At 59.8% G+C, this 24,734-nt stretch overlaps 3 protein-coding genes across 6 annotated transcripts; 1 reads left to right on the top strand and 2 right to left on the bottom strand.

Moving 5' to 3' along the window:
* The first annotated feature begins 964 nt into the window (after positions 1-964).
* FCER2 (Fc epsilon receptor II) lies at positions 965-8,268 on the top strand. The gene is given in 11 exon segments (XM_036450596.2): positions 965-996; positions 2,451-2,545; positions 3,177-3,350; positions 3,646-3,699; positions 4,221-4,283; positions 4,453-4,530; positions 4,774-4,821; positions 4,908-4,997; positions 7,218-7,369; positions 7,521-7,627; positions 8,049-8,268. Coding segments are annotated over 11 exon segments (1,113 nt in total).
* Positions 8,269-11,643: 3,375 nt separating this feature from the next.
* On the bottom strand, positions 11,644-13,572 carry TRAPPC5 (trafficking protein particle complex subunit 5). Of its 4 annotated transcripts, XM_045585991.1 has the most exons (3): positions 13,530-13,545; positions 13,031-13,119; positions 11,644-12,256 (listed from the first exon to the last, which is right to left on the bottom strand). In XM_045585991.1, the coding sequence occupies exon 3, from the start codon at positions 12,246-12,248 to the stop codon at positions 11,682-11,684; it is 567 nt and encodes a 188-aa protein (XP_045441947.1). In that variant the 5' UTR covers positions 12,249-12,256; positions 13,031-13,119; positions 13,530-13,545; the 3' UTR covers positions 11,644-11,681. The 4 variants fall into 4 exon arrangements, with proteins under 4 accessions (XP_045441947.1, XP_045441948.1, XP_045441949.1 ...); XM_045585992.1 differs by lacking the exon at positions 13,031-13,119 and having other exon boundaries at positions 13,530-13,572; XM_045585993.1 differs by lacking the exon at positions 13,031-13,119 and having other exon boundaries at positions 13,520-13,538.
* Positions 13,573-13,991: 419 nt separating this feature from the next.
* On the bottom strand, positions 13,992-16,990 carry MCEMP1 (mast cell expressed membrane protein 1). The gene is made up of 7 exons (XM_045585990.1): positions 16,601-16,990; positions 16,243-16,332; positions 15,577-15,705; positions 15,306-15,356; positions 15,072-15,218; positions 14,756-14,821; positions 13,992-14,671 (listed from the first exon to the last, which is right to left on the bottom strand). The coding sequence occupies exons 1-7, from the start codon at positions 16,692-16,694 to the stop codon at positions 14,646-14,648; spliced, it is 603 nt and encodes a 200-aa protein (XP_045441946.1). The 5' UTR covers positions 16,695-16,990; the 3' UTR covers positions 13,992-14,645.
* Between the last annotated feature and the right edge of the window lie 7,744 nt (positions 16,991-24,734).

Genomic DNA, 24,734 nt, shown 5'->3' with positions numbered 1-24,734 from the left:
GTTAGCGCTTTAGACTTGATGCTCACATCGCCTGAGTTCAAATCCTGCTTCTGCCACGCAAGAGCTGTGTGACCTTGGGTAAGTTACTTAACCTCTCTGTGCTTCATGTCCTCCACCCATAAGGCAATCTGGGGGACAAAGCATCTACCTTACAGGGTGATTATGAACATTAAATGTGTTACTACCTTTAGGCTGCTGAGTGTGCTTGGTACACGTACTACTAAATTAAACTGTACAACAAAATTGCCAACATCTGACCACAATTTTAACATGTTATCCCACGTGTCTTTCTTTCTCTTTTCTCCTTCCCTCTCCATTCTCTCCCCTCTCCTGCCCAGTCGCTCTGGTTCGGACCCTGACTCTACCACCCTCCTCCCTTAGCAGTCTGGGGACGAGGGGTGGCGCCTCTGAGCCTGCTTGCTCACCTGAGACGTGGAGGTAATAATAGAAGGGGCTGCCGGTTGTGGCTCACCGAGGCAGCCATGTGTGGGCGCGATCAGCTGGGTGCCCACAGTTAGGGGTGTGGAGAGCGCCCGCGGCTCTGCTTTCAGGAGAAAGTGCCTCCAGGTTCACCTCCTCGCACAGCGGCGGCCTCTGCCGACGGCCCCAGCGGACAGGACCGCAATCCCAGAGCTCGCAGTGCGGTGAGTGGGGATGTGCGATGCTGTCACTGCAAACGTGTGCCCGTGCTCGTGCCTTGGGGTGTGCCTGTGTGAGTGTGGATGTGTGTGCACGTGTGTGACTCCGTGTGTGTGCGTGTGCCGGGGCTGGTGGTGGGAAGTGGACATGGGTTTCCTAGAAGAAACGAGCTCTGGGCTGTCTCGAGGGGCAGCCGAGAGGAGAGCTGTGTGAGGAAGGGCAGTGGGCAGTGCTGGGGGGTGTCCTGCAGGCTCTCAGGTGTGCGGGGACCTGCTGGGCAAAGGGGAAGCCAGGCAAAGAGATGAGTTCGGCGTGTGCACGGGCGATGGCGGAGGCCCTGGGGAGCCGGGGAAGGCTGTAAGCGGAGGCGAGCGTTCTCGTGCTGGGGAACGGCCTGGTTTCTGCACCGTCACCTTGACGCTTGCCAGCAGACGCCCCCCAGGAGGCCATGGCCCGGGTGGCTGAGCAAACAGGCTTCAAGGTCACAGTTCCTGGGTTCAAGCACTGGGAATTGGACAAACCACGTATCCTCTCAGCTGTCAGCGCCCACAGGGGGTTACTGAGCAGCTGCTGCATGCCGGCTTCTCACACCCCATTGTGCCTCAGCCCGGGGTCAGCACTGTCACTCACCCAGGGGACAGAGAGCAACGGAGTCACTGTCGGGGAGAAGCCAGGACTCAGCTGCAGGACTGACCAGCTTGGGCTCAGGCATGTCCAGCCACACAAGGGGGACATCCAGGCCTCCCCCAAGATGGCCAGATACCTACAATAGTTCGAGCTGCCGGTAATCGGAGCCTGACAGCCCCACCTCTTCATTCCCCAAGGCTCAGAGAGGGGAAGCTACTTGCCCACAGTCACACAGCAAGAGCGGCAGCCAGCGACCCCCAGGCTTGTCTGACCCAAAGTCCACGCTCTTCGGCACATAGTAGGTGCTTTAAAGTCAGGTGACTTCACCCTGGCCAATGTGCTAGTGCTTACAGCGTCAGCCCCTCCTACCAAAGGGTCGCAGGTTCAGCTCCCGGTCCAGCGCATGTACCTGGGTTGTAGGTTGGATCCCAAGCCCAGGTCAAGGCACCTGCTGAAGGCAACCAATTGTGTCTCTCTCACATTGGCGTTTTCCTCTCTCCCCCTCTTTCCCTCCCTCCCACTCTCTAAAAATCAGTGGGAAAATCCTCAGGGAGCATTAATATCAACAAAAAAAATAATAACTTCATAAATCCTCAGGGAGCATTAACCAAAAAAGTAACTAAATAAAACCAAGCGACTTCAAAGGTGTCTGGAAAGGTTGGCAGAAGAGGTGGCCGAGGCCTGGCCAGGGTAGGTGCCTGACAAAGGCTTTGTGCCTGAAGGCCCGTGTGCTCACCTGTGCTGGCGGCCTGCGTGCAGTCTTCTCCCTGCGATCCCACCGTGCGTGGCTCACGGGTCGGGCGCTGTCACAGACCCCGTGTTAGTGCGGAAGAAACTGAGGCTCAGACGGCGTGTCCCAGGCCCCGGTGCACAGGCAGCGAGCTGACAAGTGCTGCGGGAGGACCCTGTGCCAGGCCTGTTCGAAGCGCGTTCCACACTCACAGAGCCGGCTCTGCTGCAGCAGAGGGGCTTCAGACAGTCATGTAAAGAAGGGATGGTTCTGAGGCTCAGCCACCTGCCAAGGTCTGCGTGCACCGGGCCCTTCACCCCGGCTGTCTCCTTACGGGCGCCACTGACCCCGGCCGTGAGCTAGGCAGCAGCCGCGGGTGCCCGTGGAGCTTCTCGGCCCTCGGATGCTGTCCTGGGCCAGCACCTCGGGCTGACGCCTACCTGACCCTTCTTAGAACACAGGGCCCCTCAAGTGGACGGTGTTGGCAGGTGGAGAGCACCATCGCTCAGGACCCAACCAGCACTGCCATGGAGGAGGGCGCGTACTCAGGTGAGAGGCTCTCTGGAGCTGCCGCTGGCAGAAGCCGGAGCCCTGCCCTCCTTCCGCGCGGGCTCCGGGCCCTCCCTGGGAAGAAGAGTGAATTTCTAGGAAAGGCCCATTGTGGGGGGCGGGCACAGAGCCGCTCAGAAAGGGAAGCCGGGCTACCTCCCTTCTCTGACTCAACAGCCTCCCCACAGCCAGGCGGCTCCAGCTGGGGCGCCGCAGCCCTGCAGGGTGGAGGAGCAGGCCCCTGGGACAGGGACGGGACGCAGAGCAAGTGGGGTTCAGCATGAACCCTCCCGGCCAGGATGAGGGGAGGGGGGCTGCTCCTGCAGTGGAGCCTCCAGGTAGAGTGGTGTGGGGCAGGAGCTCGGGTGAGGCTGGGGGTTCTGACGTTATGGGGGTGGCTGACCTGGGTGGGCTCGGCCATCTGCGGGGGGGCACACGGACCCCCCCACGGCCCCGTGCGTCTCTCGGGAAGGGCCTGGCCCTCAGTCAGGCTCGCTGCGGCTGTGGTTGGGCAGAAGGAGCGGCTGGATGGGCAGAGCCAGGCTGGATGCGCAGGTGGACGGAATGTAGAGAGAGGGGTGGGGTGGGCTCTGGCGGGCTCCCGGGCCTTGGGGCCCTGAGCCCTGGGGAGGGGACGGAGTGGGAGCCAGCCTCACCGCGCCCTCCCCCCTCCTGGCAGACGTCCTGCAGTTTCGCCGAGGGCGAGGGCGGCGGCCGTGCTGCAGACGCGGGACGCAGATCGTGCTGCTGGGGCTGGTGATGGCCACGCTGTGGGCTGGGCTGCTGACCCTGCTGCTCCTGTGGCGTGAGAGCACCCCCAGCCCCGGGCCACCCTCCTGTTCCCTCCGACACCCACTCCAGACCCTGGGGCCCACACTCCCTGGGAGCCAGTTCTCCTCCCGTCTCCCCCTTGGCCCCTGCAGACCCCTCTCATCTCCTGCTCCCTCTCAGGCCCCCCTCCCACGCGGCAACCCCCTCTCCCACCCTTTGGGCGCCTCGGCGTGATCTCCCCAGGCCTCCGTCCCCAGCTGGCAGGTAGGCTGTGGGCGGTGGGCAAGCTGAAACCCCTCCTCTCCTCTCCTCCCCTCTCCCCTGCCCAGACCGGGACGCAGTGCAGGGCCTGAGACAGCTGGGGGACATCGCTGCCCGGAACGGTATGAGGGGAAACCAGGCTCCTGTCCTGCTTCTGCTGCTGACCACGGTGGGATGTGGGCGGAGAACTGGGCTCCAGTGTCCCCCAGGAACTCCAGGGCCAGCCTGTGTTCCTCCCTCCCCCGTGGGGGGTAAGCCCAGTGACTCCTGGAGGGCAGGGGAGGGCCCTGAGGGGCGCCTGACGAAAGGCTGCAGAACTGCTCCGGCCTCAGCCTAGTCACCTGCAAAATGGGCCTCATCAGCGCTGAGAGGTGAGATCTGTGCAGCCCCGAGAAGGCCCCTGACCCCAGTGAGCTCTCAGAGGGGCCTGCTGCTTTACAGGTAACCCTGCAGGAGGAAAGGCACACAGTCCTTTCTACGCCGGCACTTGCCTGAGGACTGTTGCCACCAGAATTTAAAACCAAAAGCTGCAGCCACAGTGACTGTGTGGGGGTCCCTGCACTCGGGGCTGAGGAAGGGCTGGGGATTCAAGGACCTGCCTGCCTGGCTCCTGAGGACGCACCCCCCCCCCCCCCCCCCCCAGTCTCTCAGGTTTCCAAGGACGTGGAAAGACAAAAGGGTGACCAGAGGGCCCAGCAGACCCAGGGTGAGTGGCTTCAGCGGGGGCTGGGAGAGGGCGGAGGGGGGTGGTGAGCATGCGGAGACAGGGCTGCAGGCCACCCGAGCTGCACGGCCCTGAGCCCCGCCAGAGCCCAGGGCCTGTGGGGGAGGGGTGGCCTGACAGCCGTGCTCACACTGGGCCTCTGCCCTGCCAGTGGCCCAGGTGCTGCAGAGCGTGGAGGAGCTCCAGGCAGGACAGAAGCAGCTCCAATCAGGACAGGAGCAGCTCCAATCTGGACAGGAGCAGCTCCAATCAGGACAGGAGCAGCTCCAATCAGGACAGGAGCAGCTCCAGGCAGGACAGGAGCAGCTCCAGGCAGGACAGAAGAGAATGGAAATCCAGGGTGAGAGCTGGGGGTGGTAGGGGGTGGGGGTGGGGGGTGTTCTAGAGCCATGGGGGCCTCGAGACCCTCAGGCATAACTCCTGACACCCATCTTGTCCCCCCTCTCCCCCCCGTCAGACTCAGATCTCTCTCGGAACCTGGATGGACTGCTAGAAGACCTGAGCAACTTCAAGTCCCAGGGTGAGGCTTGGGAGGGGCCGGGGCTGGGCGGGACCAGGAGAGCCCACACGTTTGTCTGTGACCACTGCCCCGTCCAACCACCCAAGGCTTAAACGAGAGACGCGCGGCCTTGGATTCACTGGAAAGACTCCAGGAGGAGGTGGCCAAGCTGAGGATAGAGTTCCGGGTGTCCAATGGTGAGTGCGTGCGTTTGTGCCCACAGGAGTGTTGATATAATCATGTGACAGCACAGGTGTGTGGTGGTGGAGCATGGCTGTGAGGGAGGGTGTGTGTGTCTGACAGTGTGTGGTGGGGGACAGGGCTAACGGAGGGCACACGAGGGCGCCTGTGCTGAGTCCAGCTGCACCCTCCACACCTGAGGGCGGAGCTCCACGTTTCCCTCCGGTAAAGCCCTCACTGGGTTTTTCTTTTTCTTTTTTTTTTTAATATATTTTATTGATTTTTTACAGAGAGGAAGGGAGAGAGATAGAGAGCTAGAAACATCGATGAGAGAGAAACATCAACCAGCTGCCTCTTGCACACCCCCGACCGGGGATGTGCCCGCAACCAACGTACATGCCCTTGACCAGAATCGAACCCGGGACCTTTCAGTCCGCAGACCGACGCTCTACCGCTGAGCCAAACCGGTTTCGGCCTGTCACTGGGCTCTTTACTGACCGGTCCTCTGTCCACACGGCTCAGCAGAGGGCCATGAGTAGGAGGCCCTCAGCCACAGCCCCCCCAGAAGACGGTGCGGCCCAGCCGGAGGGCGTAGCCGGTCACCGCGGGGGCAGGGGGCATGACGAGTGTCCTGGCACAGGCCCCGCAGTGTGTCGCTGTGCCTTTAAGCTGCAGTCCCACCCACCACCCCTTGGCTTTGTCTTCCACCCCCGGGAAGCCCCTGGGGGCTGAGTGAGAGGAGGAAGGCTGTGCAGGAGGAGTGCTGTCCCCGGGGACCAGGGCGGCTGTGGGATTCCCAGCAGGAAGCCCCGGACCGGCCGGGAGGGGTCTGGGCCCGCTCACTCAGGGATGACCTCCGATGGGCGGCAGCTCCGGGGCTGTCTCTCAGGGGCGAGGTGACACGCAGCCACTCCTTTGCCAAGCTTCCCTCGAAGGCCGGCCATGCTCTCTGCTGTCTTCACGTGGCCCCCGAGGCTGCGAGCTGGGTGCCATTTCCTGAGCGAGACGTGCACCCAGCTCTGCTCCTCCCGGTTCACAGCCTCCTGTGGACCCCAGACTCTGACAGCGACCCTCCCAAAGCCCCTGGGAACCGGATAGATCCTGCGCGACGGGGCCAGTCTCAGGGCCCGGCCCTCCCCCGGAAATGCTGGGCAGACAGTGCCTGAGCGTGTCCTTGGGGTGGGAGCAGGGGAGAGACCAAGGTGGCCTTTGGTGGAGGCCAACGGGACCCAATCCTTCAGCCCCTTCCCCCTCCCACTGCCTCGCCTGGCCAAGGAGAAGAAAATCAAAGAATCCCCGAAAGTGGCCAACTGCTGGTTTGGGGGTGCTGGCGGTGCTGGCAGCGGCTGTCATCGGGCAGCTGGCGAGGACAGTGCAGGGGCCTGGTTTCAGCCCTGCCACCAGCACTGGTGGTTAAGACATGCTGGTCTGTCCTGACCGGTGTGGCTCAGTGGATAGAGCATCGGCCTGCGGACTGAAGGGTCCCAGGTTCGATTCCGGTCAAGGGCATGTACCTTGGTTGCGGGCACATCCCCAGTAGGGAGTGTGCAGGAGGCAGTTGATCGATGCTTCTCTCTCATCGATGTTTCTAACTGTCCCTCTCCCTTCCTCTCTGTAGAAAAAAAAGAAAAAGAAAAAAAGCATGGCTGTCTGGTGAGGGCAGTGCCGGCCGTGGTGCTGGTGGACAGACGTTGCTGGCCATGGTGGTGCCAGTGCTGCGGTGCAGCTAGTGGTGAAGGTGTTGCTGGCAGGGGTGGCGTCTGGGACATGGTTGGCAGATGAGATGCCATTGGCTCCGGTGGCACTGGCAGTCAGGGTGCTGGTGGCCGAGTGCCCTGCCCACGAGCGTGTCTGTGGTCCCGACGGGTGATGGAGGTGCTGCGGCCGGTGCTGGCGACATGGTGGCGGTGGGCGAGCGCCGGGCAGGGCGGCAGCTGAGCTGGCATCCTCGATGGCGGATGTGAGGTGGCCTGGGGGTCTGTGGCAGCTTGTCGGTGGTGCTGTTCGGCTCCTGAGCCTCTGTGGCGCTGGCGTTGGCGGCTGGTGCTCCTGCGTGGGGGCTGGTCTTACCCGTCAGCCTGCCAGGCCCAGGCAGCAGGGGCCGGCGCCTCCCTGTTAGGCCCCAGGAGACAGGCTGCCACCCACTCTGCCCGCTGTACCCAGGGCACCCAGCACAGTACCCACCAGGCTGCACCGCCGTGCGCCTCGGTGCCCCACAGCCCCCGTGTCTCCCGCAGGCTCCGCGTGCAGCACGTGCCCTGAGCAGTGGGTCAGCTTCCGGCGGAAGTGCTACTACTTCGGGGAGGGCCCCAAGCGGTGGTTCCAGGCGCGGGAGGCCTGCCGCGGGCTCGGGGGGCGGCTGGCCAGCATCCACAGCCCGGAGGAGCAGGTGGGCCGGCTCTGCGTGCCATGGGGAGGGGACCTGGCCCTCTGGCCGGCGGGGGACCCAGAGGGGGACCCAGAGGGGGACCCAGAGGGGGACCGGCCTCCTGGCCGGCGGGGGACCTGGGTTCAGCCCGCAGCCCTGCTCTGCCCCCCAGGACTTCCTGGCCAAACACAGCAGCAGGAAGGGCACCTGGATTGGCCTCCGGGACCTGGACAGGGAGGGAGAGTTTGTCTGGATGGACCAGAGCCCCCTGGGCTACAGGTGAGAAGGGAGCTGCCTCGGCTGACCGGCAGGGGGGCGTCTCTGTGATGGGCGTCTCTGTGATGGGCGTCTCTGTGATGGGCGTCTCTGTGATGGGCGTCTCTGTGATGGGTGTCTCTGTGATGGGCGTCTCTGTGATGGGCGTCTCTGTGATGGGCGTCTCTGTGATGGGCGTCTCTGTGATGGGCGTCTCTGTGATGGGCGTCTCTGTGATGGGAGGGGGAGACAGGTGCCCAGGCCCAGACCTGGGAAGCGTCTGGCCTGTCACGGCGGGAGATGGTCCGGGTGGGAGAAGGCGGTGCCTCTGAGCCGCACGGAGATGGGGTGGGCCCCCGGGTGGGGGAGAGGACCTGGTTCGAAGGGTGAGGAAAGGCCGAAGGCAGTGGGCCTCCCCCCACACCAACCTAAGCCTTCCCCGCAGCAACTGGGGGTCCGGGGAGCCCGACAACGGGGCCCAGGGCGAGGACTGCGTGATGCTGCTGAGCTCGGGGCAGTGGAGCGACGCCTTCTGCGGCAGCTATCTCACCAGCTGGGTGTGCGACCGGCTGGCCACCTGCTGACTGCCGCCCGCCGACTGCCGCGGTCCCCCCCAACGTGGACCCCGACAGCCCCCGCCTCCCTCACGTGCACCCCGCCTGTGACTCCCACCCAACCTGCTGTCGCCGCCTCCCCACCTTCCAGTGCTCCAAGCTCCCACCTCAGGACTCCTGCCCTTCAGCCTGAGTGCTGGGCCCCCCCAGGGGCACAGGCCTGGCAGGCCCGCTCTCCGGGGGCACAGACGCCATCAGGACCCCGTCGTCCCCGCCTCCCCTCCTGCCGGGGTCAGGATGGACCGTGCCCTTGTCTGCTCCTGATGTAGGCCCTGTGTCCTAGCTCCTCCTGCCTCCTGCCCACGTCAGGAAAATGGGGTGCAGGCAGCCCCTCACACATCCCCTCCTCGGGGCCTCAGTTCTGGTTTCCAGGCCGGAAGGTGGGGACTGGGCGGCCCAGAGCCTAAAGCCTCTGAGTCTGGGGAACAGCTGAAGTGGCATTTGCACCCCCCACCTTTTTTGTTGTTGTTAATCCTCACCTGAGGATATTTTGACTTTTTAGACAGCTTGGAAGGGAGGGAGACAGTGAGAGGGGCATCAATAGGAGAGAGAGACACATGGATCGGTTGCCTCCTGCGCAGGGATCAAACCTGCATCCCAGGCTCTTGACAGGGAATCGAACCCACGACCCTTTGGCCCATGAGCCAGTGCTCTAACCACGCCAGCCAGGGCCCTCCCACCTTTTTTCCCTGCTTCATTACAAGAAGCAGTTTCTAGTCAGGGCTGGACATGAGGACTCTGCGATCCAGGGGGGCACAGAACACCCCCAGTCCCTCTGAACATTGCGGGGTGAAGCTGGGGACCGACTGCCCTGAGCCTCGTGCCCCTGCCCAGGCTGCCGGAGAGAAGACCAGGCCCACACCGGCCCTAAGTGCTAGCCAGCCGGAGAGACCAAGGGGGAGGGGGCCTGGTCACCCGCAGCCTGCGGAGGCTAAGGTTCCAGCCCCACTCAGCGGCCCAGGCTGCACCAGGCCCAGGCGTGGCCAAGGTCAGCCCAGCACTGAAGGCTGGAGGGAGGCAGGCCAGGACACCCCTCGTAGTGCCCCGCCACCAGGTCCTGGCCTAGAGAAGAGCCAGGCACCTCCTGTGACTCTCAGGCCCCCTGGAGGAGGAAGACAATCATGGCGGTGCCCACACTGGACCACCTGGGACCCGGGGAGTCAAGGGCCAGACCAAGGGCCAGCCACGACCCAGGGGCTGGGGAGAGCACTCTACTGGCACCTGGGCGTCTGGGGGCTCAGAAGGGGAAGGGACAGAGCTAGGCCTGCTGCCCACTGGTCTCCCCAGGCCCTCCTCAGAAGGCTCCAGCTGGGAACTCATGACTCCGCTCTACCATGTCTCAGGCCAGCAGTGGGGTCACCCCGCTATCCCTTCCCGCCAAACCCAGAGGAAGGCCATGGGCTCTGCCCTCGCACCATGTTCAGAACCCGCCCACTTCTCCCCCCTCCTGAACTGGTGTGGTCTCACCTTTCACCGTCCCAAGCCTTCCAGAAGTTCCCTTCCAGCTCAGAAAAAAAGCCAAGTTCAAGGTCCTTTGCCATTGCAGAATCCCTGCCAGGTGCCTCTCCTCCTCACTGTTCCTTAAATTTAGGCTTCCTCCAGCCTCAGGGCCTCGCCGGCTGCCCCCTCCCCACTCCTCAGCTAGACCCATCCTGGGCACTCTCTCCCTCTCACTTAAAGGGACACAACTCCGGTTTTTTGCCCACTGTGCTTTCTCACCTCGGCACCCCTTCTTTTAACAAAATGTTAATTTACTGATCTGTCTGATGCCGTCTCTGCTGGCTAGAACAGGAGCTTCTGCCTTCAGAGCAGGAACCTTTGTTTTATTCCCAGCTGTGTCCCCCACACCTGGCAAATGGCAGGCACTCAATAAATACTTGTCAAACTAAGGAATGCATGACCGTGGGTAAGTGACCTCTTCCTGGGAACCTGCTCTGTGGCCTGTTAGCTGAGGGATGCTGCCTGCCCAGTGGCCAGAGGGCAGGTGCTGGGTCCCGCCCTCCGCCCTCCGGAAGCACTGGAGGCCCCTTTGGAAACAGACTTGTTCAGGTGCAGGCAGGTAAGGGGACAGCGCAAACTTGAACAAGGTTTGTGAGAACCCCTTTCACATCCTGCGTGGTTCAGGGTTCCGGTTCAGGGTTCGGGTTCTGGAGGTCACACACAAATGAAAAGGGACTAGAAAAGTATTAATTTGGGAATATTGGGGGCCAGGCGGGAGTCCTATGCCTGGCTTTGGCCTTGCCATTGCTTTCATTCAGGTTTGGGATACACCCACTGCGTTAGGCCGGTAATTCCAGTGACAGGCAATTATCTTATCAGTAAGGATTGACATGATTATTTGGTGGGGAAGTTGCCTCAGTTACCTTTCTTAATTAGGGAGTGGTTGGCTCCGGCCTTTCAGAGCTTCGGGGTGACCAGCTTTCCAGGTTCCCTGTCCACTCCTTCCTAAGGATCAGGGGACAATGATCAGCACTGGTTCCCCTCCCTTAGGGAGGAGTGACTAGGGCCCCAGGGTAGCGGGCAGAAGGGAAAGGGTTGCCTGAGGTGTATTTTTTTTTTTTTTTACAACGGATGTGTGTGTATTTAGAAATTAACTGCAAACTATTTTAAGCATCCAGATTCTGAAGAAGCCCACCTACTTCCCCTGAGAGCCAGGTGTCCAGGGCCCTAGTGCCCGAAGGGCAGCCCTGCCCCGGTGCTTCAGCCGTTCCTGGGAACTCATTAGACATGCAAATTTCCAGCCCAGCGGGAGGGGAGGGTCATGGCGCCCAGTCACCCGTTTTAATACGCTGTGCCTAGCACAGTCTCCAACTAAGGTACACAGGAACCCCCTGGGTGTCTTGCTAAAATGCAGCCTCTGTGGCAGTGGGTCTGGGGTTCCCACATGAAAGTATCTGGGAGGTGGGGTTTCTTGTGTCACCCACAAACTCCCCAGATTTGTCCATGCTGCAGGTCCTTGGACCGCACTTTGAGTAGCAAGTCTAAGGCAGTGGTCAGGCTGTTTCCCAGGTGCACAGCCATACCCAATCGCTGACCTACTACGAGGCACAAACTATTCACTACCCGGACCTTTGTGGATGTGTGCTAGCCCTGGCCCAGAGGAGTCTCTGAGCCCATCCCCGTCCTCCCCCCACCTAGCCCATCCCCGTCCTCCCCCCACCTCCACACCTCTGCAGCCTATAGCTAGCCTCCAACTGGGATTCCAAAATCCACCAGCAACTCTGCCCTCCAGCGGCTCCTTCTGCCTGGCTACCTCCCACTGTCCCTGGACCCCCCCAGCCCCATCTGAAAGCCCAAGCTGGGTCCAACCCTGCCCTCCCCCTGGTATACACAGCCTGGACCTTGGCCTCCCGCAGACTGGGGCAGGGATCTGGGTCCTGCTGAACGCATCTGGGAGGCACCCACACAAGACAAGACCCGCTGGGGAAGGGTGCGCTCACATCCTTTATTTATTTCCCGCGGGGTCAGCGGCCCTCCAGGGCCCGGTCTCGGGCAATGACGGCCTCCTCAAACTTGATCATGAGCGTGGTGCCCTTGTGCCAGTGCGCCGTGACCTTGGCGGGGAAGCCGCTGTGCGTGAGCACCGCCTCCACGATGCCCGCGGTGAAGCTGGCGCAGTTGAGCGTGCTGTTCTCCTTGGGCACCGAGATGTAGGTGTTGATGAGCGGCTCCCGCTCGATGATGTAGAAGGTGCGCGCGTCGTCGTTGGCCTGCTCCAGCTTGTCGGCCTCCTTGCCGAAGAGCGCCTTCCACACGGCGCCCTTGACGAAGAGCAGGGCGCCCAGCACCTTGGTCTCGCGCCGGGCGCCCTTCTCGCGGGCCACCAGCGCGTCCAGCACGCGCGCGCCCACCTGGCGGCCCAGCGCGGCCAGGCGCGCCTGCAGCTCGGCCACGGAGAAGACGCGGCTCTGGCAGTGCTGCACCAGCTCCGAGAAGAGCAGCGCGAAGGCGCCCAGGCTCACCTCTGTGCGGGGCCGCGCCAGCGCGCGCTCCAGCAGCGCCGACTTCCCCCGCGTGAAGCGCGCCTCCATGCCGCCGCCTGCGGAGACGGGCGGGTCAGGGCGGAGGGAGCCCCGGCCCCGGCCCCGGCCCCGGCCCCCGGCCCCCGGCCCCCGTGCTGCCGCGGACCGCCCCCCGGGGAGAGGGAGCCCCGGACCCCGGGCCCCCCCCCCCCGTGCTGCCACGGACCTCCCCCCGGGGAGAGGGAGCCCCGGACCCCGGACCCCCCCCCACCCCGTGCTGTGCGGACTTTCCCCCGGGGAGAGAGGGCCCCGGACCCCAGACCCCCCCCCCCCGTGCTGCCGCGGACCGCCCCCCGGGGAGAGGGAGCCCCGGACCCCGGGCCCCCCCCCCCCCCCGTGCTGTGATGGACTTTCCCCCGGGGAGAGAGGGCCCCGGACCCCAGACACCCCCCCCCCCCCCGTGCTGCCACGGACCGCCCCCCGGGGAGAGACGGGGAGGGAAGGAGGCGTTCGCCTGGGCGTAAATCTTGTCTCCGGGACCCTCATCCAGAGGACAAATGGGGGCAGAGAGGGCTAAGGGCATGGGTAAGGGGAGGGGATATAGGTGGGAATACAAGAAACCCCGCCTCCCAGGTAACTTCTGGTGCGTGAAAAGCTGCTCTGCACCCCTCCACGGGGAGGGCAGACCTCGGGTTGGGGGGGACCAGGAAGGGCGGGGACAGAGAGCATGCCTCCGGGGGACAAGGATGGGCCCGCATTTGTAAGAAAGTCGGGGGTGGGGGGGAGGGCAGTTGGGAGCCCTTCACCCCCATGCTCTCCAGAAAAGTGATGGGATCGGGGAGGAGGCTGACCTTAGACCCGCGGTTTAAGGGAGCCCCAGGGGGGCGCTCTGACCCTCCATCCCGGCGCTAGGAGCTCGGCCGTCGGCGGGGGAGGGGTCCTACGGGATAAAACCCCCGCGGTGGCTGTGCGGTGGGGGTGGGGGGACCCCAAGGCGCCGAGGCACCCTCTCTTCTCCTCCACCCTCGCCCACTCCGGTGGGAGCCGCCCAGGGTGAGGTCGGAAGGGAGGGCTGGGAACCCAGCCCCCACCGGCGGGACGGGCCGAGGCCGGCAGGACTGGGGTGCCGAGACGCCCGACAGGCCTGCGTGGGGGATGGGAGGCCAGCAGGGCCCACCGCTGAGGGAGGGGGAGGCCCAGCAGCAGGGCCGGGAGCCCTCACACACCCTCCCAGCGCCCTCTGGGGGGTCGGCGGCGGGCGGGGCGCGGGGGCCCGGGCCGGGACCACAGCCCGCAGGGAGGGGGGAGCCCACGGGGCCGGGGCCGGGGCGCGGGCGGGCGGGGTCTCACCGGGAACTGCGGCCCTGGCTCGGCCGAGCTGCTTTACGGCGTCGTAAACGGCCCGTGTGCGCAGGCGCGGCGGCGGGCGGCGGGCGGGCCGCGGTTCCCCAGACCCGCCGCTCGGGGGCGCGCGTGTCCCGGAGGCGGCCCGGGAGGCCCGCGGTCAGCGGAACCGCGGCACCGAGGGTCACGTGCTCTGGTGCACGTTTGGCGAAAGGCACGCGTCTCTGTCTCTGGGCACCTGTGTACCCATGTACCCCTAAGGCCACACTCCTGGGGACACGGTCCTGGGACGGGGACCCACTCCAGACGTTATTCTCACACGCCCGCCTGTCTCCCACCCCCCCACGCCCCCCCGTTTCTGGCCTATGCCCCCCTGTTCACAGTGTGGTTTTCCCCACCCCAAGTCCAAACGCTTGCAGACCCTCCCCAAAGCCCCCAGTCGCCCCAATAACAGATCTGAAAGCCACATTGTCTTCTCTTGGCCTTTACTTCCACGAATCACAAAATGTGAGTTCAGAAACAGACACACGTGTGTCCGTGCTCCAGCACCCTGGTGACAAGCAGGCGCACTCACATGGACACACGTGGTTCTTGGGGGCACAGGGAGTGACAGGGCACACACCGTGGCACCTGCATTCCCACGGTGTGCTTCCACACACTGCCACCGGGACACGTTTATACACACAACATGCTGCAGGACATTCACACAGTCACACCAACAGTGAAACATGCATGGGTAGCACGTGTTACCAACACCCACACTCACTGCGACACACTTTTGTGCTTCCCGCTGACACAGCTACCCACGGCGGTGTGCACAACACCACACACACGCTATGATGTACACAAGGATGGGCCTGGACAGTGACAGGTGCACACACACCCTCTGTGACTCCCACATTCAACATTCACCCAACACCTGCCCTCCGTGAGATGCTTACCCCACACACATCACATACACACATGCACACACGCAACTCCACAACACTCATTCACCATGACACATGACTTGATATGTGGGGATGACGAGCAGGTTCAGACAAGGCTGGCCCCATGTGTCATATATCCTGGGAGGTGCCACCCTGTCCTCCGAGCTGCACGCAGGCTGCCGTGTCGTCTTGGTCACGGAGGTGTGGGCTGGGTCGGCTCTGTGAGGAAGGGAGGTGGAGATCCAGATCAGGCAGGTGCCCCGGGGAGAAGTTGGGGTCACATCGCCCCCGGCCCCAGCTTACGTTGACTTTGTATTTTCTGCAGGATCGACACGATTTGCTGTGACTGAGTCTTGATTCGGCTTACATCTGGGGGTGGGAGGAGACAGGAGAAAACTGGGGGGGAGCCTCGGACAAGGCCCCCACCTCGCCCAAACCCCCAGGCAGGGTGCTGCAGAGCCCTGCACTTGGGTTCCCAGCAGCATTTAAATACCCACCTTACTAAAAGGTGCACCCATCAGCCCTCCGAACCCTGCGCTCTGGGAGGGAGGGCCTCTGCTGTCCCCACACCAGACCCCCCCCTCGCACCACGGTCCCGAGTGAGGTCACAGGGCACCACCTTCCGCCAGCTTCTTCAGCTTCTCGTTCCCAGCCTGGACGTTGCGGTTGGCAGAATCAATGCGCTGCTTGGCGTTGTTGATGCTTTGCTCAGCGTTGCTCCAGCCCTGCCTCTGCCCCTCCTCGCATTCCCGCGCAGAGATGGAGACTGCATCCCCACATATCAAGTCATGTTCAGAAGCTGCACTCTCCACCCCAGCCCGACCCCTTGGGCTCCCCCAGAGCTTCCCCTCACCATTCCAGATCTCCCTTTTCAAGACCAGCAGCTCCTGGGACATCTCAGAATCTGTTCAGGACGGGGGAGGGGAGGGGAAGGAAGAAGAGGGGAAGGGAGGGGAGGGGAGGGGAGGGGAGGGAAGGAAAACACTTGAATTGCCCCAGTTCTGCAGCCCTGGGAGCAGGGGTGGGGGCGGGAAAGGAACTAGGGGAAAGGGGACAGTGGGAACACTGGGGGACCCCTCCACACTGCCCCGTCCCCAGCCCCCACCAACGGAAAGCCCACTCACTCTTCACCAGAACCCAGACCAGCAGGATGATGGAAATCAGGGCAAGAAGGATGTACAGGCTTGCGAAGGCTCGGTGCAACCACCGGGGGCCCTGGGCAGAGTCCGAGGGTGGCCTGGCCCAGGCTGGGACTGGGACAGAGGCAGGGCAGGTGACCTCCAGGGTTCAACTATTGGTACTGATTCCAGCACCATAATAGCTCTGTCCCCTCACCCACTCTTCCCAATGCCATTAGCAGCTGTGACATCAACAACACTGCCACCAACATGCACCCTGACCTGCACCACCAGCACCGTCTGAGCCCACTCCCATCCCTCCTCCCATCCCTCCTCCATCTCCATCACCAACAATTGCCAGTATCAGCAGTAACTGTCAGCAGCCACCAGCATCAATGCTCACTGTTGTCAGCATTGTCCCTCATCAACTCTGGGTGAGTCCTTCCTGGTCCCCTACGTTGTCACCTATCCACCATCACCATCACCAAACCACCAGCACGTCCCCCTACACAATCAGCACCATGACCACCTACAGAGCTGCCCCTACCACTGTCCCACAAGCCCGGACGTAACCACACCCTTCCCCACTGATCCTGCCCTCCAGTGCTGCCCTCTGTCCCTGCAGCGCCTCCCACAGCCCTCCCGTGGGGTGCGGGCTGCAGGGCCGCTTACCCTTACTCTTGGGGGGTGAGTGACTGCCCTTTGGATGGTCCTGTTTCCTTAAGGTCACGGTGATATTCTCATAGTTGGGGTCATCTACAGCTGTGGGGTCAGTGGGAAGGGTTTGGAAACCTTCCTGGAGCTTTGGGGTCGGGGTAGGGCTGGGAGGGGGGCTCACCAAACCCCTGCACACAACACATTTCTGAGGATCAAAGTGAGCCAAGATTCGCTTCTTGGTTAGAGAAGAGGGTGGGTCACAGATTCACATCTTTTGGGGAGGGAAAGAAGCCCTTTGACCCCCACTCTCAGCTCCTACCATCCCATCCCAACCTCTCCCTCCTGGCTCCCGCCCCCTGCCAAGGTGCCTGACCTGTGCTATGGGCTGGTGTCCCCCGCTGCTTGTCTTTGAAGGCTGCGGCCTGCATACCGACCTCCTGGTTTATGTAGATTTCCTCAGACTCCATGGTTCCTAGTCTGCCAGTCTGTCTGCACACACCCCGCCCACCGGAAGGTGTCTCGTCAGAAGAGGAAATCTCGGGTTTGGGGTCTGGGGGTGGGAGGAGAGGCCAGCCTCCTAACTTCAGGGATCCAGAGCCTCCCACCCTGGGGCACCCTCGTACCCCCCAGGTCAAGATGGGTCTTAGGAGGCCAGAGGTCTCAGGAAGGATGGAAAAGAAGCCGTGGACCTGGAGGCAGGCCAGAATGGTCCGGAACTAGTGAAAGAGGCGTTGGCTAATGCTGCAGGCATCATTTTGAAATCTATCAAATCAACACACTGTACACTTCAAATTTGTATAACGTGGTGTGTCAATTACCCTATATAATAAAAGTGTAATATTATATTACAGATGTCCTTCCGGACAGAGCTGGGGCTGCAAGGGGCAAGGCAGAGGTGGCGGCTGCTGCCGTGGGGGCCAAGGCCCTTGCACAAATTTTGTGCACCAGACCTCTAGTATTAACTAAAATAAGGTTTTCTAAACAAACAGGAACTTTACAGAAAGCTGTGTGTGTGTGTCTATCTGGATGAACCTCATCCTCCTGTCTCCTTTCTCTCAAGACAGAAGCTATGGCCCCTCAGAGTCCCACCTTTTAGGGATAGGGGTCACGGTCTCAGCGGCAGGATTCCTGAGTCCCCACGCCTTCCTTCCTGCTTTCCTCCTGCCGCAATGCATCCCTCCACTCCTCTCTGAGAAATGCTGTTCCGTCAAGGCCCCTGGAGGAAAGAAATGGATCTGACACAACAGTGCTAACCACCGGCCGTGCTAACCACCGGCACTTCACCTCTCATCTGCAATTGAGGCAGGTCCACGCCTTGACTGTCCCTGGAACCACTTTCCCTCCACCCAGAGACCCCACTCAAAGACTCAAAGGCACACTCATTCAGACTTCTGCTCACCAGACTCACACACACACACACACACACACACACACACTTGTACACATACTCCCAAATATCCACAATCACATATACACAGAGCACACCCATTCACATGCTTCCACACGTGTTCACTCAGAGAAATATACATACGCATGCATTCACATGCCTCCACTCTGTTTAGGTGTCTTAAAACCCTCTTTGTGTCTATCTGACCTTGAAAATGGGGAATAAAAATGAGACAATGTGTGCAGAAAATTTTCTCTGTAATCTAGTGCCTTCCAAGAGAAATATAATATGAACCACATTTTTATTTAAAAGGTCCTAACAGCCATATTAAAAAGATAAAAAAGAGACAGGCTAAATTGACTTTAATAACATTTTATTTAACATAATATACTCAAAATATCTCTCCAATGTATAGGTGTTATTGTATTATTATTTATATACTAGAGGCCTGGTGCATGAAAATTCACTGCCCGGCCTGCCCCCTCTAACAGTCTGGGAATCCTCTGGGGTGGGAGGTGACCGGGTGATCAGAGGAAGGCAACACCTCATCATAACTCTGCTGCTGCCACTGCCGGCAACGCAAGCCTCAGCTGGCCCTGGTTACCTGAGCCTCAGGCGGCCCTGGCTGGCTGGACAGCTGCCATCTGAGGCTTGCCTGCCCCTTGGGCTGGCCCTGGACGGCTGGTGGGGCTGAGGAGGCTGGGGGACTCTGGAGGCAGGTGTGCAGAGCCACCATGCACCTGCTACCTCAGCAGGGCTGAGGGCACTGCCATCTTTGAGAATGGGGCAGTCAATTAGCATATTCTCTCCTTATTGGCTGTGGGCACTGCCATCTTTGCAATATCGTGAGGGTCGATTAGCATATTCCCTCTTTATTAGACTGGAGGATGTTGCCTTTTGGGAGGTACAAGTTTTCAAAATCAAATGTGTGTTTACACATAAGGTGCCTTTCCATTTAAAGGGCCACATTTCAGCTGCTTAGTGGCTGTGTGTCAGACACCACTCGTCTAGTGTGTTAGAGGTTTCTCTCTTTGGAAAAATGTAAGGCTTTCTGACAATGTGCAGCAAGTGTGATGTTCTCTGTTTAAAATACGTGATTAAATTTGAGAGAGCTTTGGAATGGTCCCCATGATCTGGTGAGGATCTCCTTCCTAAACTGCTGCCAACCTTGTCTGCTCTGGGAAGATCGACTTAGCAGAGAGCAGCCAGCCATTGAGCAATTCGCTCCCCCTTGTGATGTAACTAGTAGCCCTGTGCACAAATCTGGCGCCAGTAGTTTGCTGCCACCCTGCTGTAGCTCCTCCCGCCCCCCTCATAGCTTGCTGCTCTGCCCCCTCCTGTTGTTCTCCCCCACCCACTTGAAGCTCATTGCCCCACCCTCCTGCTGATCCATGGTTTGGTCATTACCTGGTCAGTGGTTACGCTTCATGACATAACGACCACTTGCATATTACATCTTTATTAGATAGGAAGCCACAGAGGAGACAGACAAAGGGAGAGCTGGCTGTGCCTGAAGGACAGGTGCGGGGTAGGGCCACAGACTTGCACATTTCCCTGGTGCAGGTGGCCTCAGGCTGCTCAGCCCTCTGGAAGTTGAGAAGAAGCGGCTGTGATTGGAAACCCCCCAATTATGCCACGGTGACTTGAGAGGGCTCCGTGAGGTTGCCTGGCCAGCCTCTTTCATGGGGTAACAGTTTTCTATTTCTTAAAGAAAGAAAATGTGTCATAATCAGGGATTGGTTTAAGGTGGGCACATGATCCAGGCCCAGCCAATCAGAGTCTAAGATTTGGCACAAGGACAGACAAATGAGTCTGACTCCACCAATGAAACTCAGACCTGGAACTTTGTTGGGTTATCCAAGAAATAAAGGTACCCGCTCTTTCCCCCCCCCCCCCCCCCCACCTGCTCCCCGGGGACTGTCACACTGGGAGATGTAAGCCTAAAGCTGTGCAGGGGAGGACCTGGTTGAGACCGCACTGAGGAAAGCACACACTAGAGGGAGTTGAGTGCTGGAGACGTTGTTTGAGTCCTGGGTTGACCTTACCTGAATCAGTTACTCTAACCCTGGACCTCTCGGTTACAAAATCCAGAGCCTTCCTTCTTTTGCTCAAGTTAGCTTGAAGTGTGGTCTGGGGAGCTTGCAACATGAAGGATCTTGACTACCTCAGGGGGCTAGGCCGTTGGTGGATGAAACAATAGAGGCTCAAGAATGGGGCTTGCCAGGCCAAGGTCACAGGGAGTAAGATGTGACCCCAAGTCTTCACTCTGGGGCAGGAGGGTGGATGGAATTTAGGGCTCTGAGGGGAACCTTCTTGTCCAATTACAGGGGACAGCTGGGTGGGACTTGGAGAAAAGGCATCAGGGCCCCGCCCACAAGTCAGTGAGGGCGACACAAGCACCAGATTCACTTCTCTGGTCCAGGACACACTGTTGTCTCAGTGGTCTCACCCAACCCCCGGGCCACCGTGGAGTTGGAGGAAGGACCTGAGAGGGGAATCCCTGGGTTGGGATCTAAGTGGGCTCCGTGTGACCTCAGCTCATGGCCCGCGGGATCAGACAGGGAGGTGGGGAAGTGGCAGTGGAAGGAGAATCCCAGACACCCTGAAAGCCAGGTCCCCGCCCCATCACCCGTGCTCCTGGAGCGTGCTGCTGGGGCTGTGACTTTTGAGTCTGGGGTTCCTTTAAAGACGGCACCAAGGGTCCTAAAATATGCTTCTCTCAGGGGCTGGATTATAAAACTGTAACAGGCACCTCTCACCGACACCAGAGAGGTGTCACCAGAAAGCCTCTGAGTCATTGGGAGAGGGTTGTCCCCAGCCTCGATCTTTATCTTCTTTTTAAAATATATATGTAAATATATATATTGTATATTAAAAAATATATATTTATATAATATATATATAACCTAATAATAGGGGCCCTTCCTAAATCTAAACCTGGAGCGGAGGCTTTTGGCTTAGGGAGGTGCCAGGCCCTTCCCAAGCCTACAGCCTGGGGCGGAGACTTTAGGCTTGGGAAGGGGCTGAGCCTGGGATCGGAGGGAAGGGGAGAATGTCAATGGAAACGTACCCTCAGGTGAGGATAAAAAATAAAATAAAGAAAGAAATGCATATCCTATGAAAGACACATCTTGAAAATGCCTAATGAAAGTTGTCATTTTTTCATGTTGATGAAAATACCATGGTGGCTGCAGTGGCTGGCAGTGGCTGCAGCAGCGGGGTGATAGGGCTGGTGCCTTCCCCTGATCAGCCCGGTCGCCTCAAGCAAAGGGAGGCCAGGTAGCTTAGGTCCGCTCCCAATGGACATCCCCTGGGGGCACCCAGTATATGAAAGGGAGCAGACTGGGTGGAGGGACCCCTCTCCAGTGCACGAATTTCGTGCACTGGGCTCCTAGTATATATAATTGATTTCAGAGAGGAAGGGAGAGGGAGAGAGAAATAGAAATATCAATGATGAGAGAGAATCATTGATTGGCTGCCTCTTGCACACCTCCTCACTGGGGATCAAGTCTGCAACCCAGACATGTGCCCTTGACTGGAATCAACCTTGGGACCCTTCAGTCCGCAGGCTGATGCTCTATCCACTGAGCCACACCAGCTAGGGCGATCCTTATCTTCACATATAAATGCATTTATACAAGAGACCTTGGCTGTGTTGTGAAAACCCAATCTATTAAAGCAATTAATGCAGGCACCTTATTGAAAAAGCAAAGCCAGCCCACCTATTCATCTGGCTTATGAAGCACAGACGGGCTCTCAGCTCATCTGAAGGGCGAGTTGGGTGGGTCAGAGGCGTTATACACCCTCCTGTCTAGGGTTCAAAACGCCTCTGCTGACTATTTTGGTGCAGAGGTGTTTTGAACCCTAGACAAGAGGGTGTATAAGGTCCCTTTTTTTTCTTTGTTGTGGCCTTCCCAGAATTCATGAGAAGCACCTGCAACTTCATCTTGCCCAGCCTGAGACTGCCAGCTTCTCTGCTTAAGGAGAAAACCTTTTTCCCCTCTCCCTTTCCCTCCTCCCTTTCTGCGTTCTCTCATTGGGAAGGTTTTTTAAACATTGCTCTCACGTCCTGGGCTGGGGGAGATGATGGCGTGTTGAGTATAAGCTGGCTGCAAATTGCCCACACTGTCCGCCTGGTTTTAATGTTCTTGTGCTGAGAGCCAAGATCAACAGTAATTAATATAAATGTCCACCAGAAGGCTGAACCCGGCTCTTTGATATTCACAGGGTGAATATTTGCATTTTATTACCTACTTCTGACTCAGTGGTCTAAAGCAGTGGTCGGCAAACTAAGGCTCTCATGCCACATGCAGCTCTTTGGCCCCTTGAGTTTTTAGCAAAGGCCAGCTTAGGAGTACCCTAATTAAGTTAATAGCAATGTACCTACCTATATAGTTTAAGTTTAAAAAATTAACTCTCAAAAGAAATTTCAATCATGGTACTGCTGGTATTTGGCTCTGTTGACCAATGAGTTTGTCTTCCACTGGCCTAAAGCAAACTCCCCCCTAACCTGATAATTTACTCTTTACTAAACGTTACCATTGATATGTCTGTTTGCATTCCTAAAAGGCAATCGTGTATTCTAGTAAATAAAAGCAGCTGGGAACCTAGACTCAGGGGACCTTGGCTACTACAGCTAAGCTTTCCCTGGCTTCCCCCATCATTGTCAAATGTATGTTTCTTGTCTTGTGTATTAATTTGTGCATCAGCCCTTTCTCCAAGTCTTTGAACCCGAGGCCACGCAGGCCGTGGCTTCACATCCTTGTCTCAGTTTCCCTATTCCTCCTGCCCTGTAATCCTGGACCAAATCAGTAGGTTAGGCTTCCTAAGAAACTGGACCTGACGCACCTGGATCTGTGCTCCCAGCGATGCTGGGGTTTGCCTTTTAGGGCATCGAGTCAAGAGAGGGACAAGTTCTCCAGCTGGGGGGGGGGGGGCTTAGCCCAGGGTGTATGTCTACGTGTCCCTGTGGCCCCACCCCCGTGGGCTTGTCTGTGTAGTTCAGGGGTGCCTTCCTGTGTCCCCGTGTGTCTGTGGGCACAGTGTCTCTGTGTGATGGCGGAAACTGGGTTATGTACTCTGTGGGTGCACATGTTTAAGTGTGCACGTAGTGTGTATGGGAGGTGTATTCGTGTGTATTATGTGGCTATATATCCAACAGACATTTCCTGAGTGCCTACTATGTGCCGCGGTTTCCTTTAAGTGCCAGAGACACGCCAAAGAGCAAACAAGTTCCCTGCCCTGTGTCTTCATACCTGAGTGGTCCTGGGGAGCAGGTGCCGCTGTGGGTGGCGGTGGAGAGCTATGGGGAACTGCGCCCGCCCGTGTGCAACAGCGGGGCGTGGCCTCAGAGAGCGGCTCGGCAGCCCTGGAGGCTTCTCTGTCAGCTGTGCAGCGCCTGGGGCTCCTCCAGTGGGGTGGGAGGAGGACAGGGCTCCGGGCTCCGGGCTCCGGGCTCCGGGCTCAGGCTGCGGTGGTTCGGGGTCCACTCTGAGCCGGGAGCTGCTGGAGGTCTGGAGTATGTGGGGTGGGGGCAGGGGTCTCTCATCCAGACCCAGCCCCCTGCTGAAGCCTCCTTGTGGGGTGAGAGGGAGAAGGGCCAGCAACTTCCTGGGAAACCCAGGGCCCAGGGCGGGCATCAGGGTGCCTCAGAGGCAGCACCTCCTCCTGAGGCTGTGAGCCTTGGTGTGGGTCATAGAGAACGCTGAGGCCCATTCTCGGGGCCTAAGGTGGGGTCAGCATGGGGGTCAGCATTGGGATGGGGCAGAAGGAAGTCTCAGCCGAGCTCCCCATTCCATCCCTGCTGCCCCGCCTCCCTCCAGCTAAGCACTGGCTCCTCGGGAATGCAGCTCAGGCTTCCCGGCACAGAACTCAGCACAGTGCCCACACCCTCTTCATCCTCTCCTCCGGTTTACTTCCAGCCCCACCCCTCCAAGGCCTAGACTCGCCCCTGCGCCCCTACGAGGCCTGGATACGACCCCCCCCCCCCGCCCCTTGCCCCCACGCAAGTGAGCTCAGGAGGTGGCTCCACGCCCAGCAGCGTGCTCGGGCCCAGCCCGCACGCCCCTGGCAGTGGCACCTGCCAATAGCCACAGGTCAGACAGAATCACTGTGCGGCGGTGACAGCAAAGCCTGCGGCAGTGGCAGAAGCGGAGGGAACTTGGCTTGGGGAGGTGAGAGGTGGGGAGGGGGAGAAGGAGTGGGGGGGGGGTCAGGAGGGGGAGATGTAGGGGGCTGGAGGCTCCCACACCAGGAAAGGAAAGCTAGGTCTGTGGGCTGTGAGGAGGCTGGGGGCTAGGGGCCTGGACATCCATGTCCTAAGAAAATGGATCCCACAGAGGGGCAGGGAGAAGGCTGGGCACGGGGACCAGGACTCTAGGGAAGTAGAGGCCGGGCTCCAGGGTCTTGGAGAAATGGAGGCTGGGCTTGGGGAAGGGTGCCAGGGCACTGGGCACAGAGCTGAGAGCATGGAAAACGGAGTTCGTGCTCATCTGCCGCAGGTGAGCAGGCTCCCGAGTGACACTCCTTCCTCCGGTTCAGATGTTTCTTATCCCCTCAGGCCTGCAGGAGGAGGGCTCTGAGACCCTGCCGCCTCTCCCCAATTCTCCTGTCGCCTGGGCCCTCGTGGCGTGGAGATAGGGAGGGGTCAGGAAACCCCCTAGGGAAGGCATGACGGAGAGCTCATCTGGGTCTGTGGGGGCGGGGGAGGGTTTAGAGTAGGGGTGTCGAACTCAATCAGAGAAGGGGCCAAAATCTAAAATCCAGCCTAAATCGCAGGCCGAATGGTTTACTGAACAGTCATAAACTGTTATTGTGATGGAAACGCAGCGGAGTGCAGTGATGACAGCGCGGTGCGGGCCACATTGCAAGGCCTGGAGGGACGGATTTGGCCTGCGGGCCTTGTGTTTGACACATGTGCTTTAGAGGAAGGACGGCTTGGAGCTGTGGTTAACTTTAGCTGGAGCTGGATGGGGATGGGGTTGGGGTTGGGGTTGGGTTTTAGGGTTGAGTTTGAACTTGAGGTTTAGTTGGGATTGGGCTCGAGGTTGATGTTTGGTTGGGTTTGGGTTGGGTTGGGTTTGAGGTTTGACCTTTACATGTGGTTTAGGCTCAAGGTTGA

The sequence above is a fragment of the Pipistrellus kuhlii genome, unplaced genomic scaffold (assembly GCF_014108245.1).
Source record: "Pipistrellus kuhlii isolate mPipKuh1 unplaced genomic scaffold, mPipKuh1.p scaffold_m20_p_21, whole genome shotgun sequence".
Lineage (NCBI taxonomy): Eukaryota > Metazoa > Chordata > Mammalia > Chiroptera > Vespertilionidae > Pipistrellus > Pipistrellus kuhlii.
This window is presented reverse-complemented; position numbering and strand designations above follow the sequence as displayed.

Excerpts from the sequence above, each read along its gene's own strand:
- TRAPPC5 (XM_045585992.1), bottom strand. The coding sequence starts at position 12,248 with ATGGAGGCGCGCTTCACGCGGGGGAAGTCGGCGCTGCTGGAGCGCGCG.
- MCEMP1 (XM_045585990.1), bottom strand. The coding sequence starts at position 16,694 with ATGGAGTCTGAGGAAATCTACATAAACCAGGAGGTCGGTATGCAGGCC. Across the intron at positions 16,333-16,600 it reads GACACCAGCCCATAGCACAG|CTGTAGATGACCCCAACTAT; the intron begins GTCAGGCACCTT and ends CTGACCCCACAG. Across the intron at positions 15,219-15,305 it reads GAAAAGGGAGATCTGGAATG|TCTCCATCTCTGCGCGGGAA; the intron begins GTGAGGGGAAGC and ends GTGGGGATGCAG.